This window comes from Adiantum capillus-veneris, chromosome 9 (genome assembly GCF_014529385.1).
Source record: "Adiantum capillus-veneris isolate H3 chromosome 9, ASM1452938v2, whole genome shotgun sequence".
Taxonomy (NCBI): Eukaryota; Viridiplantae; Streptophyta; class Polypodiopsida; order Polypodiales; family Pteridaceae; genus Adiantum; species Adiantum capillus-veneris.
Genome location: NC_140939.1, coordinates 10382646 through 10401594, shown reverse-complemented (window position 1 = coordinate 10401594; position 18949 = coordinate 10382646). Strand labels below are relative to the sequence as shown.

Sequence of the window (18949 nt, the reverse complement as noted above, 5' to 3'; positions counted from 1 at the left end):
GACAACGTGACTAGGCATCTATACCTTTCTTGGTGCTTGATTTTGAGCACTTGGGTATCGCTCACTCGCACATAGGGAATCCACAAAAAGGGCTAATCAACCTTGCAGGCTAATGGTGAATTCACCTAAGGCCTTATATGCGGAGGCGGCTGGCGGGGAGCGAGAAACATCCACTGACCTTCAACTGGAGGCCCAACTGTCCAGTCCTAATGGAGTGAGCACGATAGCTTCAAGATTCAGCAAGATGGCCACCTTAAAAGATGTACTGAAGGGACTAGGCGAGGCGAAGCGAGGCTCACCACATCCTATCAATTGGGGAGACGGCTTTACAGGCCTTGAAGAAAAGTCTACCACACGTGGTTGAAGTGGAGAATGTGTGTTTGGTGTCGGTCCCATCGGTGCTGATTAAAAAGCAGCTGGCTGCAATGGCCAACTCGTCATTGGTATTTGGCTTTATGCGCAGAGTACCATCACAGGTAGAGCTTATCAAATGGATCTGTGGTCCGATAGTCCTAAGCCAGGGCGGGACTATCAACTACACCGAATATATAACCAAAGGGTTTTTCATTGTTAGGTTCAACGACCTTGCTGTAACTAGCAAGATCTTAGCAAAAAACCCATTGTACCTCAATGGCTCCCCTGTAGGCATCCTACCATGGAACCCAACTTTTGAATCCCCTGAAGCGTTCAAGGATTTTTACCCTGTGTGGGTTGATTTTGTCAACTTACCAATGTGGTTGTGGGATAACCTCAAAGACCTTGCAAGCACCTTGGGAATTTGATTGTTTATACCAACATACATGAAGGTGGGTACCGTGGCAAATAGACATTAGGAAGAGGATGGGGTGTAAGAGGGCCTCGTTTTTTTCCATGAGCTTATGGAGGTGATTAACAATTTGACGAATAAGTGTATGCCATGTGTGCAAGAACGGTGGGTGTGTAAGAGATATGTAAGAGTGGTCAAAGCATACACTTTTTCCCCCAAAAAGGAGATGGAAAATATTATGATTTTCGGCCTTCGGCCATAACTCCCACATATGATCTCCGATTTGAGTGGAGATCATCGATTTGAGCGGAGATCATAGCTCTGTAATCTACACGTTGAGCTCTTTCCATAGATATGCTACATGATATGGTTTTACCCGATAGATTTTAAATTCCATTTTGGGGGGAAACAAATAAACTAGCCATCTTGCCCGTTTGAATTCAAAAGCTGTCCTTTGATTACTTTCGTGATACTAAAGGTTTGACTTCCTTAAACTGCCAAATAAAGAGGCACTTCTAGACCCCATTCTCTTCCTAATGGTGTGCATTTACCGGGATGTACGTAAACCCCCTCCAGAGAGCATGGTATTTAATGTAGGTGCAGAGCTGAAAGTAATCCCTCTTAAATTTTGGTATGTTTTTTGGAGCATGATTTAAGTACAATGGGTTCGGCCACTTTGCTAGAGACTACCATCTGAATGTTACTAAGGAAGCTAAAGAGGTTAGAGCTGAACACGCACGAGGGTCCTCAATCAAAGAAACGCTAGTATCCAACATGGAAGTTGAAGCTGCAAAGCAAGGCGAAGGTGGGAGCAGTAAGGATAATAAAGTGCTCAAGTCCAACAAGGTGGGCACTCATAAGGACATTACCCAAGAACATTTGATTACTGAGCCAAGCCCTAAGGGTTTCAATAACCAAGCCACACAAAATATGCAATTCGTCGCATTTCCTATGGCCAAACCTCCCATGAAGCCTCGCCAAAAAATTGCCTTGTCCACGGCCCCCAAGCTGATGGACGAGGGTTGGCAGAAACTCTTGATGATAAAGTGCAAGAGAGTAAAAACCTTCGCGCAAAGCAACTTCCACCACAAGGAGAACCCTCCAAATTTGTAATAATCCCATATCAATCTGGATAATATCTTTGAGGTGTTGATGGATAGGGATCCAAAGTGGTTTCTTACCTTAGAGCTATCCTCTCCTCGGTTGACTGAGGTGGAGGAGGAGAGCAAAAGAGAGGTGGCTAGGCATAGTTAGCTAGACGTGGAGGAGTTTGTCCCGCTCTCTCCTTAATGGAGGACTTAAATATTCAGTCTTGGAATTTGATGGGTATAAAATCTACAAAGAAAAGAACTCTCTTTTGAGAGGATGTCAAAAAAGTAGCTACAAACTATTGGCTAATTCAGGAGCACCATCTAGACGAACAGGGAATAAGTTGGTGGATTACGATGATGGCGCTTTGGGGAGTAGTGGGGTGCTCTCCATCTTTGATAGGGAATTGGAGCCACAGGTTGTGTTTAACCATGCCTCAGGGAGAGTCCTGGGGGTAAGGGTCAATTGGGCAGACCAGTCCTTCACCATTATCAACATATATGCTCCTTGTGATGCCAAGGGGAGATCCAAACTATGGATCTCAGGGAGCAGCCTCTTGAAGGCAACTGGTGTATCATGGGTGATTTCAACATGGTGCAAACTTGGAAGGATAAGACAGGGTCGGCTTGCCTACTCGCTGGCTCTGAAAAATCCAAATGAAAATCATTCTATGAGAAATGGGTGCTGCTTGATTTGTGGAACACAGGTCCTTGGAGTAGCTCTCCTGGTATGACATACACAAGCCTTTAGTATGCCAATACAGGGTCCTGTCTAGACAATTGATACATCTCTCATCAGGCGGACTGGCTCTCCCCTCTGTGCTATTATGTGTTGATACCTCCAAAAGCATGTCGGATCACTTTCCCATGAAGCTTCGCATAGCTAGAGCTAATATCTCACACACGCATGGAAGATGGTACCTATGTTCTTACTTGAGCTTACTTTTTCCCATCCCAATCTATTTTCACGTGAAAACTCAACGAAGACGTCTATATATATTTCACAAGAGATGCACATACATGAGGTTAAGGCACATTGCTCTCATTCCCTAGGTTGTGGGTTCAATCCTTTGAGATGGGAAGGGGGGGTCAAGGGGAGCCCTATTTTACCCAAGATTTATAGTGCTCAATCATCCTAGCATAGATCCCATATCCTCTCATGTCCATGTGAGATAAATACAGGTGAGACTGCGTCGGGCACCTAAGGAAGAATCTTGTAAGGGTTGTTTTGCACAAGGGATGGAGTCCTTCCACTCGTCAGCTATCTTGGCTCGACATATGTGGACATTGCTATGTGAATTTAGCTGCATTTCAAAAAGCGGGGTAGATTATGGAAGAAGAGGTTTTCCAGCTCTACCAAAATTTTCAGAGTTGGGAAATGGAACCATTGTTTGATGATCTCAGCAGCAGGTATGCATGCTTCTTCACTAGGGTGACAGGGTCACCACGTTATCAAGTAGTGACTCATATGTGTACCTTGGAGTCTGCACAATGCAAAGGTGCAAAAGAGTACCACATCCAATGTTCGGGAAAAATGTGTCTGCTTAATATCGTGTTGTTTTCAATTTCAAAAATTCCAGTTGAGGGCAAGGGGAAAAGGATAAATTATGCCCCAAAAGAGAGAAAAATAGTGTTAAAACCCAAAAAAATAACTTAATTTTCTACAATTTCCTCTTGGAAATTTCAAGGAAAGGAATTTTGTATGTTTGGAAAAATGAGTTTTCCCGAACGCTAACCACATTGACAAACAAGTGATAAAATCACGAGGCCTGCCACTAAAAAGGGTACATCAATCTAAGCGTGTCTTTTGAGTCGTATTCAACTTTGCCAAAGAGCTTCGAATGCCAATCTTCCACATGAATGCAAGCATTGTAGTCTTTCATGATGATCTTTTCTATGAGGCAGAGCTAGTTGAGACAATTCCACTCTAACAAGATTGGAAGAAAAGAACTTTCCCATCACTAAGTTGCCAAGTGACAGTGATTGATAGGCTATACCCAAAGGTTCACAACTGTTACCGAGCATTCCACACTTCACTATGGCCTTATCTAGGCCAGAAATAGGTACTAAAATGCCATTTACATGATTTAAAGAAATAGAGGGATATAATAGAAGAGGGCCTTCCTTGTCAGCTGCAGTATACAATACATGAACTCCACTCAAAATTGGAGATAAAAAATAGTTGTTGTGGAGAACCTGGGTAGATCTCAACTTTGCAATGCGGAAGCATAAGTTGCTGTCGTTGCTTTTGGGCCTCTACATCGTGGTATAGGTATAGTGATGTCAACACTCCCACCCATTTCATCTTCAAAGAGGGATCCCCATTGTAGCAAGGAGTTGATGCTTGAGAGGAAGGATTTCTATGATTTCCATGCTCTTCTGTGGTCTCCAAGGAGTCGACAGCAAATGCGAACTTGCACGAAGATTTTTTGAGATGATTTGTGGTGCAAACAATTTCTTCCTAAGACCACCTTCGAGGGCAAGAAAGATTGGCCTCTGAGTATGTGCCCATCAACATAGCAAGGGCCCTCTCTAAAGAGGTGGTAACCTTGTCCACAGGGATTTCATTAACACTAGGTTGGTAACCTAACAGGACATAAAAGTGTCCTTTCAGGGTTTTGAAAAAAACCTCCAAAACCATAGTAGATCCACTCATTTTATAAAATCCTTTCATGAGGTTATAGTTCAAGGACTACTACACATGGAAAAAATAAGAAACTTGTAAAATTTCTCATCTTTTGGTCACACCAAGCCTCCAAAGTTGATGGACGAGTACATTTTCATCAAAACAGTCATTTCTTACGTTTTGTTGCATAAAAATAAGTTTAGGGATTTTTGTAGGACTTGAGATAAATTCCCTAGTTAACTTCAATGGGTTGGTGATCAGAACATATGATTGCTTCTCACTCACTATTTTTTGTTTTTCCAAAAGAAATAGGTACAAAAAAGTTGAATTTTTACCATTCTGCTAACCTATCATCAAAGTTTCTATAGCCATGCTCAATACAAATAATATATGCATCTTTTCTTAGTTCCCTATTGTCCTTTAGGCTCATAAGGAGCCATGGAGCATGTCAATTGAATAATACATCTCTTACCAAGGGGAATCTTGGGGACAAAGATGAAGTGCTAAATACAGCAAACATGAAAAAACTGGGTTCAACATTATGAGTTGTAGAATCCCATAGAAACTATTCAATATCTAGCCAAATTGGATCCGTATGACTAGATATGGTTACTACCTACACAATGCATGTAGTTGTCACAAGAAACTAACAATATTGAAAAAGTTATACTTGATATACTAGAATGTTTCGTTTTCTTCTATAATTGAAAAAATCAACCATCGTTGTCTACTATGCAAAATAGGGTATTAGGTGCCCCAAAACTCAAGGAATATTAGCTTTATGTTACAATATGCAACATAGAAAATCAACAGTGCATTTGGATATCATGAAAGCCACCAAAAAAATCATAGAAGAGCTAAAATTGGCTAAAAAACAGGATTTGATAATTTTTGTAATTTGGTCATAACTTACAACTTTAACATTTATTTCTCCCTAGAAGCATCAGGACATGTTGAGGACTACTAAAGATAGTTCTCTAGCATCATAGACCTCACAAACATGAATTCTAGAGTGGTATAGTTGCAAAAAAGTTGAAAAAAGCCAAAAACAGGACCCGTTTTTTCACACAGCTTAGGTTGTGAAATGTTGTGCAAGGACAAGGTTAAAGATGGAATTGATATTCCAAAAAAATGTCGAGTTTTTTTCAACTCATGAGACAACTTTCTAGACAGATAGCACCTCAAAATCCATTTTGAAACTCTTGACATAATTCAAGGAAAATGGTCACTTAACAGGACATAAAAGTGTCCCATTACCAACCTAGTGTTAACGTAATCACGATCGGGTGATTACGTAAATAACTCTAGTATTTACACAAAAAAATCACGTGATCGCGTTAATTGTTAACGTGACTTTGATTTTGACCTGCAAAAACCTATAGAGCCGGTTAGCCCTCCGGACTTTTTCATTTTTCCTACGGGGCCCACCGGGCGGGAAAATAAAAAAGCCTGGTGGGAGTAATTATATATAGTAAATAGTGTGCGAACCCCGGTTTTTTAGCTAGGCAAATCCTTGGGGAGTGTATCCGAGTGCCGGGTATAGTCATCTCCTTGTGAATTGATCTAAGGTTATAGAGCCATAGGTCCTTTTTTTGGGCCGAACGTGATTTTTAATTCGGTAACCACTTTTAAAAAAATTTAATTCGTTTACCGACATAAAGGTACGAAACCAAAACAACTGAAGACTTGGAGAATCATGCTCATTGCAAAGAAGCCATTGGTCCAAATGAGGGCTGTAATTGGTTTTAGAAGATGAGCATATGTAAATGACGAGTCAATAGTCAAGGGTTGGATGTCCTCTACTAGTGTACCAGACATATAAAGATCCTTGAAGTCTTGCATTTGAGTTGATTTACACTTGTCACTCCACAATATAAGAGCTATAATCCTTGATTGGGTTAAAATAGCTTTGCATGGGTGGGCTACAATCCTTCACTGAGTACAAGTAGTCCTCAATTGAGTGATTATATTGAAGATTTATTTGCGTTAGTTCATGCATTGGTTTATACAGAGAGTGCATTATGTATTAAGATGATTATTAGTGCATGAAATGATCAATCATATATTTTATTGCTTTCGTTTGTTTTTTTGTAGCAATTAAATGAAACTAAATGTGTCTTATTGTTTGCAAATCAAAGTGGACATATAAATAATCATTATAATAATAATTGCACAGAGAGATTCACAGCATTGTTATAGTTATTATTCCATGCATAGACTACATTGCAATGTGTATGGTTGCTCACAATATAGGTGATCAATATGTGGATTGACTAGCGTGCATTGAAAATCTCATATTGTTACTTTCATATTGAATGGTTTTTAAATTATAATATATATTCAAAATAAGAAAAATGTTTAAAAAACTTAACATCTTGTTCTTTTCTCTTTAGGTTTAATTTAAAAGCGATAGAGAAAAATGTGGGCATAAGTGGTACGAAGAAGCTAAAGAATAAAAAAGCTCCTGGCAAAGAGTAGGATTATGCTCACAACATATGCGGCCGATATATGGAGTGGCAATGTAAATTATATCACACAACAAAATCAGGAGGTGTACCACGTATTAGGGATCATTTTCTGGGTAGCACGAAAAACATTTGTAAGAAATGTGAACATTCTTAGGCACCTGCAGTTGCAAAGCGTTTGAAAGAAGAGCTCGCCAAAAAGGGTGGCAAGAGACAACAGATATATAACTCTGTGCCTTTGAGTCAAGAGTTCCCAAAGCCACATATTAACTCCGTAGATCCTGTAGTGACGCCAACCTGCGCAAGGAGAGAAAATTCCAGGCAGTGTTCCTTTTAAACGTCACAATAAAGGTGGACTTTGGAGAACAACTTGCGCAAGGAGAAAAAATTCCAGGCAGTGTTCGTTTTAAACGTCACAATAAAGGTGGACTTTGTCAAATGCGTGAAAAATCATTACATCAAACCTTTCGAGTGCAGTCTCTAGAAGGAGCACAAACAACACTCGCCAAAGCAATATCTTTACTAGAAGTGCTTTGGTCATGGTAGACATCAATGATTGGAAGGCTGCTTGGAAGAAAATCGGTGAGTTTGGTCTAAAATTTTCAGCTCCTTCTTATCACACGATAAAAAAGGTTTTCTTGGACAACAAAAGGTACGCTACCACACAATGCATACACACACACATAACACATACACGGATCGTGTGGTCAGGTACTCTACTGCTGCCGTGCACTGCGACGCAGAGCACGCTCCCACACGACCCCCTCTCTCCCTCTCTCCTCTCTCCTTTCGACGTACCTACAAAGGTGGTCGCAAGCTCTCTCTCTCTCTCAGAAGATGAAAGCAAGACGAAAATACACCCAGCGGGCCCAATCGGCCCGCGTATATATAACGTTGAGAGCCCGTCGGGCTTTTCAGTATCTCTGACGGACCCGCAGGGAAAATGATGAACCCCGACGGACTTGCCGAGGATACTGAAAAGCCCGACGAAAATTTTGTGTATTTGCAGGTCACCATTAACCGAGTTCTGTGTGATTATGTTTACTGTGATCATGTAAATGTGTCAATAAGATCTTGTGATCACACAAAATTTGACATAATTACGTAAATATTAAATCCTTGCTTGTCCATAGAGGGGTGACCCGCGCCCTTCCTCTTTACACACCGTACCACTACACGTGCAATCTTGTGAACTACATCCAGGTTTAGGGGGGCCTTGAGCCTCGGAGCCGATACACATTGCACTTGCCCTTCCTTAATGAGAGGAACTGCCCACTCAAAAATGTTTCCCTTATCATATTCCATGTCAATAGATTTGCAACTACTCATAATCTCCAAGAGTAGGACTCCAAAACTATACATATCATTATTGGTCGTGAAGTAGTGGATCGTATAATACTCCGGGTCTGCGTAGCCCAAAGCGTCGATTGGAAGCTCGAACAATGGCGAATCATTGTCCAAGGGACCCAATAAAGATAAGCCAAAGTCTGAAACTTTTATGTCAGTGTGAAACTCTAGAGAGCAGGCATAACCATGCAAGTATTCCAATCCACGGGCTGCTTAAACCGCAACAGTTACCCGCCTCACCCACCCAAGGTGATGCCTAGTGCCGTGAAGCTGCTCATGCAAAGTCCCATTGGCCATTAACTCATGAAGATCAAGCTCATTGAGGAGCTCGTTTGAGTCGTTTTGCTATTGGCTGGTCATGGACACTACTGCTGCTCGCTTCATTGCTACTACGACGTGACCATCACCAAGCACTCCATTGTATACGATTGAGAAGCTTCCTTTTCCCACCTCATTCCCCTTGCCAAAGCCACTAGTTTCTTGCTCCAGCTCTTGGTATCTGAACACCTCTTCTCTTGACATCTAATTGGGTTCGAGCTCTATTGATGTCAGCCTCAGCTCCTTCATAAAGAGGAGTTGAAAGAGCCCTTCTTGTTGCCTGCCCCTCTGCTTCTTGATGGACCTAGGCATGCTTCCATTAGTGGTGACAGCTACAATCATGGCGAGCTTGTACCTAACAAGGGAAATGGCCATTGCCAAGACACACGCCACAACCACAACTGCGATAAGAAGCTCGGTGATGATGATGGGGTTCTGCACAGAATTTTTGTGGTGGGTGCTAGGCGTGCACACAACCATGCAATCGTTCTCACAGAGCATGCGGTGGTAGGGAAATTGTATGAAGGACAACATGGAGTTGAGCACCGCAGCAAAGTGGTTGCACACTACTGGAAGGTATGCTAGAAGTGTAGCAGTCTCCTACTACCATGGCCAAGAAGCGGGATGCTGTAGGAGGAGAGATGTTGTTGGGCGGATTGATTAGACCCTAGCAAGAAACCATTTTCTGGGAAGTAAGCGATTCACAAGCCGCAACCTGCCTTCTACAAGTGATGTGAATTGAGAAGAACCTGGCAACCCATTCTGAAATTCAAGCTCTCCTCCCCACCACAATGTAGCTCCACTTCTTTCCAAAATCCCACGCATGGTAACCTCCAACTGATAATGACACAAACTTTACCTTCCATGGTGCCCCGCTTATCACCCGGCTCCCTATCTCATCACTCCAGTAGATGGGCATCCTGTTTACCGCAAACAATCAATAAGAAAAAAGGGAGCCTGTAACTCAGTGCTCGAAAGAAACCCAGGTTTAGTGTAACCCCACCTACAAATTTTGAGATTTACCTCTCAATTTTATAGTTGAAGGTGAGAAAACCTCCAAAATTGAAATTTTTTTTTAGTGTAAATTGATATTAAAACCTTCAGATTTAGTCAGTTTACCTCTATAGTTTCTAACATGTAGGTTTGACAAGTTTTTGGGAAAAAGTTTTTTTCGAGCACTGAGCCTGTTGTAATGGATGTTAAAGAGGCACCCTTTGCAAAAGATCCAGTCATGTTGTAGCCTGTCAAGAGTCCACTGCTTGCTGATCTTCTCCCTGATATGAGGGCACACAAATAGTTATCGCATGCAATTTCCACTGGATCCAAACTCGCGATGTGTACACTAAATACCTTGCAAAATGACACAATGAATAAAGAAAAAAATCATCCACTAACATAATTTGGCGCTAGGGACACATGGGCCGTGTACTACGAGCTTAAGGCTTGAGACACGGCGCCTCTGCAGGGCTTTCAAGTACATTTAAGTACACGGTGACGGCCGCCTTGCAGTAGTACAAACGAGAGAGAGAGAGAGTGTCCTCAGACTGCTTCGTAAAGTACAAACGAGAGAGAGAGAGAGAGAGAGAGAGAGGAGGAGGAGGAGGAGGAGGAGAAGAGTGCACAGAGCCACCGGCAGGCCAGCAAGGTACCCTCAGCGCCATATTTTACTGCCTCACCATGCTTTTACCTTACCATGCTTCCACAGGACAGCCCAACGCTCGCTCGGCGGTTCATCTTCCTCCCGTGCACAACTGATAGAGAGAGAGTCACGGACCGCACCGCATGGGCTGCAGGCGATAGGTATGCGGGCGGGGTGAGGTTGTTGCTGCTGCACGGCTGAGAGAGAGAGAGAGAGAGAGAGAGAGAGAGAGAGGTTGTGGGTGCAGCGATGGTGGCCAGGGTGGCGGATGCTGCTGCTGCTGCCGCCTGTCTCCTCGCGCTGCATGTAGGAGCTCCCACCCCTCCTGCTGCCCTCCCTCTACGCACCCCCCCTCTGCCATGAACTCTCGACACCGCAGCCCATGCGGGCCAAGGGATTAGGGGTGCAGTGAGCACAAGGGGTTAGGGCCTGGGGCGATTGCAAGCTGCTAGGCAAGAGAGTGCAGAGCAGGGTGACCACGAGGTGGGCTGGAGGGTGAGCAGAGCATGGGGTGGACCATGCGGTCACGTCTGGGTCAGGCTACCTCGCGCTATTCGACACCGCAGCAAAACACACTCTCTCTCCCCCCGCCCCCCCCCCCCCCCCCCCCCCCCCCCCCCCCCCCCGGGGTGTTGCATGCATGGTACTGCAAAGAGTTGCCTGGCAACTGTGGATGGGAGTCCCCATGGACCAGGCTGCTGCAACCGCAGCAACAACTCACAAATAAACCTTGCATCATGGGGTTCTAGGGGATCTCTCTCGCGCACCCCCTCTCTCTCTCTCTCTCTCTCTCTCTCCTCCCATTGCATGCATGAGCAACTCAGAATTAGTGGGATACTAAGCATCGTCCGAATGTAACTTAAAAGTCTATATTTTTATTGTAGGCAGCAAGTGTTCAAGCCAAGGAGAGTGGAATCGTGGTGTGTGTGAAGCAGTTCAACCCAGGTAGCTCAATCAGGTAAATGTTTTGGTTAATTTTTATTTCAATTTAATTATTTGATTTGTTGATTATTTCATTTGTTTATTCACAGAGAGAGAGAGAGAAATGTTTTAGTAAGTTAGATTAATGTAATGGTAAATTAGTTAATGTAATGGAAAGAAATGAAATGAAATGAAATTTTATATTAACGTCTTTAAAAGGCCAAAATGACCTATGAGACCAAACGGTTACAAAATAGTGAATGTTTTGCTTAACTTTTTAATTCAATTTAATTATTTCTTTGTTGAGAGAGAGAGAGAGAGAGAGAGAGAGAGAGAGAGAGAGAGAGAGAGAGAGAGTTCACAATTGATCGGAAATGTTTTGTTAGATAAATAATATGTAAATTAAACTAATCCATAAAAATACAAGATAGAGAGAAAGAAATGAAATGATATGAACGTCTTCAAAAGGCCAAAATAATCTATAAGACCAGACTGCTAGAAAATTGTGAAGATACAGAGAAAGAAATGAAATTTTATATTAACGTCTTCAAAGGGCTAAAATGACCTATGAGACCAAACTGTTACATAATTGTGAAGATAGAGAGAAAGAAATGAAATGTTATACTAATGTTTTCAAAAGGCCAAAATGATCTATGTGACCAAATTGTTACAAATTGTGAATGTTTTTGGCCTGAAGTTAGGTAAATTAGGTTAATGAAATGATATTAACGTCTTCAAAAGGCCAAAATGACCTATGAGACCAAACTGCTACAAAAATTGTGAAGATAGAGATAGAGAGAACAAACTTAGGTAAATTAGGTTAATGAAATGAAATGAAATTAAGTTAATGAATTGAAATGAAATGTTATATTAACGTCTTTAAAAGGCCAAAATGACCTATGAGACCAAATTGTTACAAAATTGTGAATGTTTTGGTTAACTTTTGATTTCAATCTAACTATTTGATTAATTAATTAATTGATTTGTTTTGTTTATTCACACACAGAGAGAGAGAGAGAGAGAGAGAGAGAGAGAGAGAGAGAGAGAGAGAGAGAGAGAGAGAAATGAAATGTTTTGTAAAATTAATGTTATAGTAAAAACTAATTCATAAAAATACAAGATAGAGGGAAAGAAATAAAATGATATTTTTGTCTTCATAAGGCCAAAATAACCAATGAGGACAAACTCTTACAAAAAATGTGAAGATAGAGATAGAGAGAACTAAGTGGAATGAAATGAGATGTTATATTAACGTCTTCAAAAGGCCAAACTCAACTATGAGTCCAAGCTGTTACAAAACTATGAATCTGATACCATGTCTGGGTGCTAAAAGACTAGAAAACAAATATTACTACTACTGCTACTACTAGAATCCATCCTCATTTGCACTCTAAATATCGAGAGAGTATGGCTCGAATCCTTTGTTGTACTCTCTGTCGATGCTATGTAGCCCCACTCCTCAATCATGGCCGTCTGGATCTTCGTAGCTCCTGTGCTTGATCGAGAGAGAAATGAAATGAAATGAAATGTTATATTAACGTCCTCAAAAGGCCAAAATGACCTATAAGACAATAGCGTTACAATGTGGTGAATTTGATACAAAGTCAAGAGTAACAAAATGAAGTGACAAAATGATAAAATAAAAGTACTATGGATCCTAAACTGGTAGGCGTGAACTAAGGGGAGAGAGAGAGAGAGAGAGAGAGAGAGAGAGAGAGAGAGAGAGAGAGAGAGAGAGAGAGAGAGAGAGAGAGAGAGAGAGAGAGAGTAAAAAGACCAAAGATAAAAAAGATTTGGGGGGAGAGAGAAAGAGAGAGATGAGAGTGAAATGAAATGTTATGGTAATGTGTGTGTGTGTGAGAGAGAGAGAGAGAGGGGGGGGGGGGGGGGGGGGGGGGGGGGAGAGAGAAGAAAAAGACCAAAGTGAATAAAATAATATGTGGGAGAGAGAAAGAGAGAGACGACAATGAAATGAGTAATGGTAATGTGCTCAAAAGAGTAAGAGAGAGACGGCAATGAAACGAGTAATGGTAATGTGCTCAAAAGAGTACATCCATGTGCCCCTAGGCTAGATAAAAGAAGAGAGAGAGAGAGAGAGAGAGAGAGAGAGAGAGAGAGAGAGAGAGAGAGAGAGAGAGAGAGAGAGAGAGAGAGAGAGTTAAATGTGAGTGACAATTCCATCCAAAGATGTAGATTCAATGTCATAGAGAGGGTTTCCAAAGATCTCGGGCTTGATGTAAATGCCTATAGAAATTCCAGTAGACCTTAGAAATTCTTGAAAATCAAGGCATGATACTCAAAAGGAAATCCCAACATAGCATTCATACTGAACCAAGATGGGAACTTTGTCTTCACCCTAATAAGGAAGAGCTTTCTAGGGTCCTGTCTATGGAAGTATTGAAGGATCTATCTAATGATAGGGCTCCAAATCTAGCTATGCTATTCCAGTGATAATTAACATAACCAGTTTGTCACTCTCATACGAATAGTTTCAAAAGATCCCAAGGATGTAAGTGCCTTGATACTAGCATTTATATTCTATTATTCATAAAAAATTCTAACAAGTTTTGAAATGAAGGTATGAAATTCAAGAGGGCAGATTGTTCTATACATCATGCCGTGTTTGATAATTGTAGAAGGAGATGATGTTAGCATCATAGAAATAAAAGCATTTCTATTTTATGAGTCTTGAACTCAACCCGTTATTCTAAAGTGTTTTGACTGTGGAACATGTCCCAAAGCGCAAGGACTGGTCTGTTTCCATATGATGCGAAGTGAGGGATTCTCTCCTAATTCAATTACATATACATTACGTTTCAAAATAAACCACAGTTTGATCACCAAAAGGTGACCACACGGATAGAAGATCACATGAAACCATGATAGATTTCAAAAAGGGTTAGATAGAGAGAATAACACGTGTGATGAAAGATCCGGTTTTGCTTCCGAACCCTATAAATTTTAGATACAGAGTGAAAGTGTGTGTGTGTGTATGAGAGAGAGAGAGAGAGAGGGAGAGAGAGAGAGAGAGGGAGAGAGAGGGATGGGAAACATAGCTAGAAATCTATACTGCTTCGAGCACTTATCTAAAGAGACATATTGTAAAGTCAAGTTTTGTGGATGAAGTCCTAGAGCAACTACACTTACAATGTCTCTTTTTTTCTTAGGAACTTTATGGCACCCAGGATATCTGCTGAATGTTTTGGTCATGGATTGGAAGCGATGGAGATAGTAATGGATCATATAATGATTCACTACTCTCCAGAAAATAAAACTGACTTCTTTCAAAGCATTGTTTGAGGTTTCTTTCCGGGTGTTACTATAGAAGAAGCTTGGAGAACCTACGATCGCACTTCCATGACTCGAGATGGGGTACCCTTTCACCAGGTGTTTGTCAGAATCCAGAATGATCCCGGTCAATGGTTTCGCAACCTACGCCTTTTGCAAATTCGAGTAAAGTTGGGATACTCAGATGCCCTCTACCTTGATTCAGAGTTAGGTTGTTGTTCTATATCTAAAGTTTATAGCAAAATTAATACGCTAAAGAGCATTGTAGGACTTGATAAGATAGAGAATCAAAAGGAGCCTATTTTCAAGCATCCCAGCGCTAAACACTCTTTCCATTTTCAAATGTAGATGGGGTTGATCATGTATTGAACAAAATTTTTATCTACTGACAAAAGTGATTCATGAGCATTTTGGTTTGTTTTCCACTTCTCATGCAATCCTTTGTTGTTTTTCACATCTAGATAGAGATAATGTATTTTTTTAATTCTAAAATAGCAAGCACTTAAAAAGTGAATATTCTACGAGGGTTATTTTTTAGTTTACAAGCATTCAAACCTTTCTCTTTGGTTGTCACATTTCTCTTTGCAACCACTGTAGTTTTTTGTGTACAGTAAAATGGAGATTAGTTGTGCCATTCCACTGGCTATTGCAACCAATGGCTTGATATCTTCTGGAATAGCTGTAAGTACATCAGTGGGTGAAGAGGAGATATTGTCACATCTCTTCCTATTTGCAATGTGCGTGCAACAAAGAGAGCATCTCAAAATGTCGGGAGGAATAGTGCATTAGCTAATGAATGGGAGATACTTTCATCTCTTCGTATTCACAATGTGCGTGTGGCAAAGAGAGCAGCTCAAAATGTTGAAAGGAATTCTAAAAAGCAAATTATTGAAACCTTGCTAGAGATCAAAGCCTCCTGCAATAGGATGGAGACAATGCCAACTAATGTATCTGATGTGGTTGAAACTTTAAGCTCTGCATTGGAGATTGAAAGTGGGATACTATGGAAATTGCGATAAGAGACAAAAGCATCAAACTTGCAGAGATTAGAGAGTGAGGCATACATGAGAGAGAAACTTTCCAAAGTTGAGGATTCTCATAAGATGATATTGGAATCTATTGAGAATCTTCGAAAAGAAGCTTCACAGAGTCAACAAGAGACAATACTCTACGACAAATCATGCCAAGATTGAGAAGTATCATCAACAAGCTGGATGCTTTGACAAAGGTTCAAGGTTCAAGACTTTTAGATATCCGAGCTACCTCAAATAAATTAAGTGCTTTGGCTAGATTAGTTTGACCAAAGCAGCGTCAAGTTTCTCAACGCCCTAATCCTACTAATGGAAGAAATATGTAATGCTCAAATTGTACTTTTTAATTGAGTCACTACCAATGTGTCAAATATTTTGAGTTTAGAGGATATAATTAGATGTCCCAGTTTGTATTGATTTTTATTATGCATAAGAATGTCCTTTTACTGATCAAAATTATAGCAAGTATATTATATTTTTATGAGATCTATTTGCACCTGATTTCATAGATGGTATCTGGACCATGTATATTATCACCTGGTCATGCACGACGTAGTCGACTGTGTGATGATTCGCAAATGGCGAGATGCCAAATAGCATGAGAGAGAACAAGGCATTCACTACAAAGTACTATTGGAACTTTATTGGAGTGCAATGAAAGGCGGAGCATGCATGATGTACATAAGGAAACTCTGAAGCCATGGATGTTGAGACAACAATGAATATAGCATTGCGATGTAATCAAGAGACTTTAGGGCCTATTGTTATCCTTGGAGAGGAAAACTATTCTAAAGTAAAAAAGCATTGTTTGTCCATCCGCTTTGAATATCCAATTTCTCTCCTTTTACATCACAAGTCTATGGCACCAATTCTATCCAAAAAGTGTGTGTTGCACAACTTAGGAAGCTTAGATTTTGTTTGCTCCAAATGTGGAGCAAAGGCTTCGAAGGACGAAGGAAAGACTACCCAAACATTATTGTGGGTAAATATTGCTGCTCTAGTTGAAGAGTTTGATCACTTCATTTGAATGAGCCACCAAATGAATTGAAAGATTTGATGAGCTTAACCACAACAAGGAGTAAACAATTCTTACAAAACATTTGGGGATATAATAATGCATTGGCATTTGTGTCTCTTAGTGCCCATATCTATGAGACTATTAATTATGGTGAAAGAGGTGTATACACTTTTAAGGTTCATGGCTCTGTTTATCATAGCATTGGTTCTTTAGCACCAGCTGAAGGACAAAATGAAGTTCCACACTTTGCACAATTATATTTTATTGATATCGAACACGAGTTGAGCAACAGATTGCATCATGTTAGTAATTTAGATCGTAGTATTCTAGAGTGTTTACAATTGATGATGCATAGAGTAAATACTACGATCTGATGCTTCTTTGTCTGGAGATTCTATTGTACCCAATATCAAGATAGTTATTGCGGAGCATCATTGTGATGGTTGGCAATATCTTGCTCCAAGGGGTTCTGAAGTTGCTGCAATTATGCCAAGACAAGGGGATGATAGAAATATTGGCTATCATGACATTGTACTAAATTTTCGATAGCGGGCTTAAAAAGAATCTCCAGCATGCATCGAGTTTACATGTCCTTATTGTATGTTTTATTATTTTCAAGTGTAGAGGATGGGTGGCATCTTTATTTACAGACTACCGATGGAAAAAAATTGAGTCAAAAGAAATATTATGTCTTTCGCTTACAAATAAGAGATGATACAGTGGAGTGTCTTCTTTGAGTGGGTAGGCTATTGTTAGCGGCTGGACACACTCAACGGAGGATGATTGCCCGACAGGATACTAATTTCCTTTGTAATCATTCCTTAATTAAGAAGAAACACTCATTTCACCTTTGTAAATAGTGGGGCTTGTAGAAGCTTCCAAATTGTATCCCATTTTTGATATTTAGACTTAGTAAATGGTTAAATTGAAACATTAAGGTTTGAGATTGTAAGGTATTTATACCACTTTTGACCTTAATGCAAAAAACCCTTTGTCATTTTTATAAGTTTTTGTCTGTGTGAGTTGAGCATACTCTGTGTAGGAGAGAGAGTGAGAGTTTATCTTGACGCTACGCGCACACTGGTGGTCGGAATCAAGTGTGGAGAAGTGCAGTGTGTTGCCCCCGGAGAGAGCTACAAGCCAACACCTACATTGCAGGTGTACGACCCGGCTTTGCGAGATCGATCCACGAGCTATATCTGGTGATTCGGTGAGCATACGTTGTCCGTTTTTGCATTTCAGCATATCCATGCGTTCGCAATGAGTAGAGCTACACATTAGGCACTTTAGTTTTCAGAAACGTCAACTTGTAAATTTCGACCAGACATCCTACGTGATTCTGCACCGGGTGTTTAGGATTGGGTTTTTGGTTCATGGACCTTAGGGAGAGCGACCTATTGGTGTTAATAGGATTTCCCTCAAGTTCCGTAGCATTTCGAGAACGTTTGATGGGTATTTGGCTCTTGAAAGCGTTCTAGGAAATCTCCTCTTGTGTACTCTTGAAGGCTGTAACTTAGACATTGGGTAGAGACCTCTGTAGGAAGTAGTCAATAGTTGGTCAAGTGTAGGCTGACACCCTATGCTTGCTTCCACGCGCCTACGGGTCGAGCTTCGTCCTTAGCTGACAAATCTTGTTAGGTGAGTTCTCACTGTGCTGACGTCCGTCACGGCGTATCCGCCAACATTGGTGCCGTTGCCGGGGACAAAAACCCTAGGTAGGTGACCGAGACTAGTCCTTGAGGATAGGGATTCTCTGGCTTGCCAGAGTATTATTTTACATTTAGATAGGATCAGAGGGTGGGGGACTCTCTAGGTCTTAGGAGGAGTCTTGGGAGCGTGTGTCTGGCCTAGATCCTTCGGCTTAGGTAGTATTAGGTAGGAGAGTAGGAGTTGGAGTGGTAAAGGTGGTGAAAGGATAGCTTGAGAGTCCGGGGAGGCCAGGAAGCAACCGAGACACCAAAATCACCATCTCACATGATGAGTAGGAGTAGGGTAAGTAGGACATCATGATATATGATCTGGAGCACTTCATGCATGTTATATTTGCTGTTAGGCTCATCAAAGAGCTGCAAAAGGCGGAAAAGAGTGTTTAGAAGCTGAATTGAAGTTAAAATCTTCTGTGAGTAATTCTGAAAGAGCTGCAGAGCATAGGGAGTACTTCTGTCCGGAAAAATTTAAATTTTAAGACAATAGATATCCTACACGTAGCATGTCTCCAGGGGGATTTTAGCAGGGAATTTGGGGAAACTGAGGTCACCTGTGTGTTCAGAGGGTAGGTTTCACCGTAGTAACATATAGACTTGAGGGTTTTTCCCTTATTGGATTGCCCAAAAGCTAAAAGGCGGACTCAAAAAACGTAAAAATTCAGAAAAGGTTTAAATTGAGAGAAATTTCCATATTTTTGCACTTGTAAGGCATATTGGCACTTGCTGAGAGCATAGG

The 18949-nt window shown here is 41.0% G+C and overlaps 2 protein-coding genes and 1 pseudogene across 2 annotated transcripts; 1 reads left to right on the top strand and 2 right to left on the bottom strand.

Annotated features, from left to right (window-relative positions):
- Positions 1–3672: 3672 nt before the first annotated feature.
- LOC147450125 (serine/threonine-protein kinase-like protein ACR4) lies at positions 3673–9489 on the bottom strand (annotated as a pseudogene).
- Positions 9490–9509: 20 nt separating this feature from the next.
- LOC147450124 (uncharacterized) lies at positions 9510–10255 on the bottom strand. The gene is made up of 3 exons (XM_086519446.1): positions 10006–10255; positions 9730–9884; positions 9510–9530 (listed from the first exon to the last, which is right to left on the bottom strand). The coding sequence occupies exons 1-3, from the start codon at positions 10088–10090 to the stop codon at positions 9510–9512; spliced, it is 261 nt and encodes an 86-aa protein (XP_086375572.1). The 5' UTR covers positions 10091–10255.
- Positions 10256–10420: 165 nt separating this feature from the next.
- On the top strand, positions 10421–14900 carry LOC147450123 (uncharacterized). The gene is made up of 3 exons (XM_086519445.1): positions 10421–10555; positions 11134–11207; positions 14338–14900. The coding sequence occupies exons 1-3, from the start codon at positions 10499–10501 to the stop codon at positions 14468–14470; spliced, it is 264 nt and encodes an 87-aa protein (XP_086375571.1). The 5' UTR covers positions 10421–10498; the 3' UTR covers positions 14471–14900.
- Positions 14901–18949: the final 4049 nt, after the last annotated feature.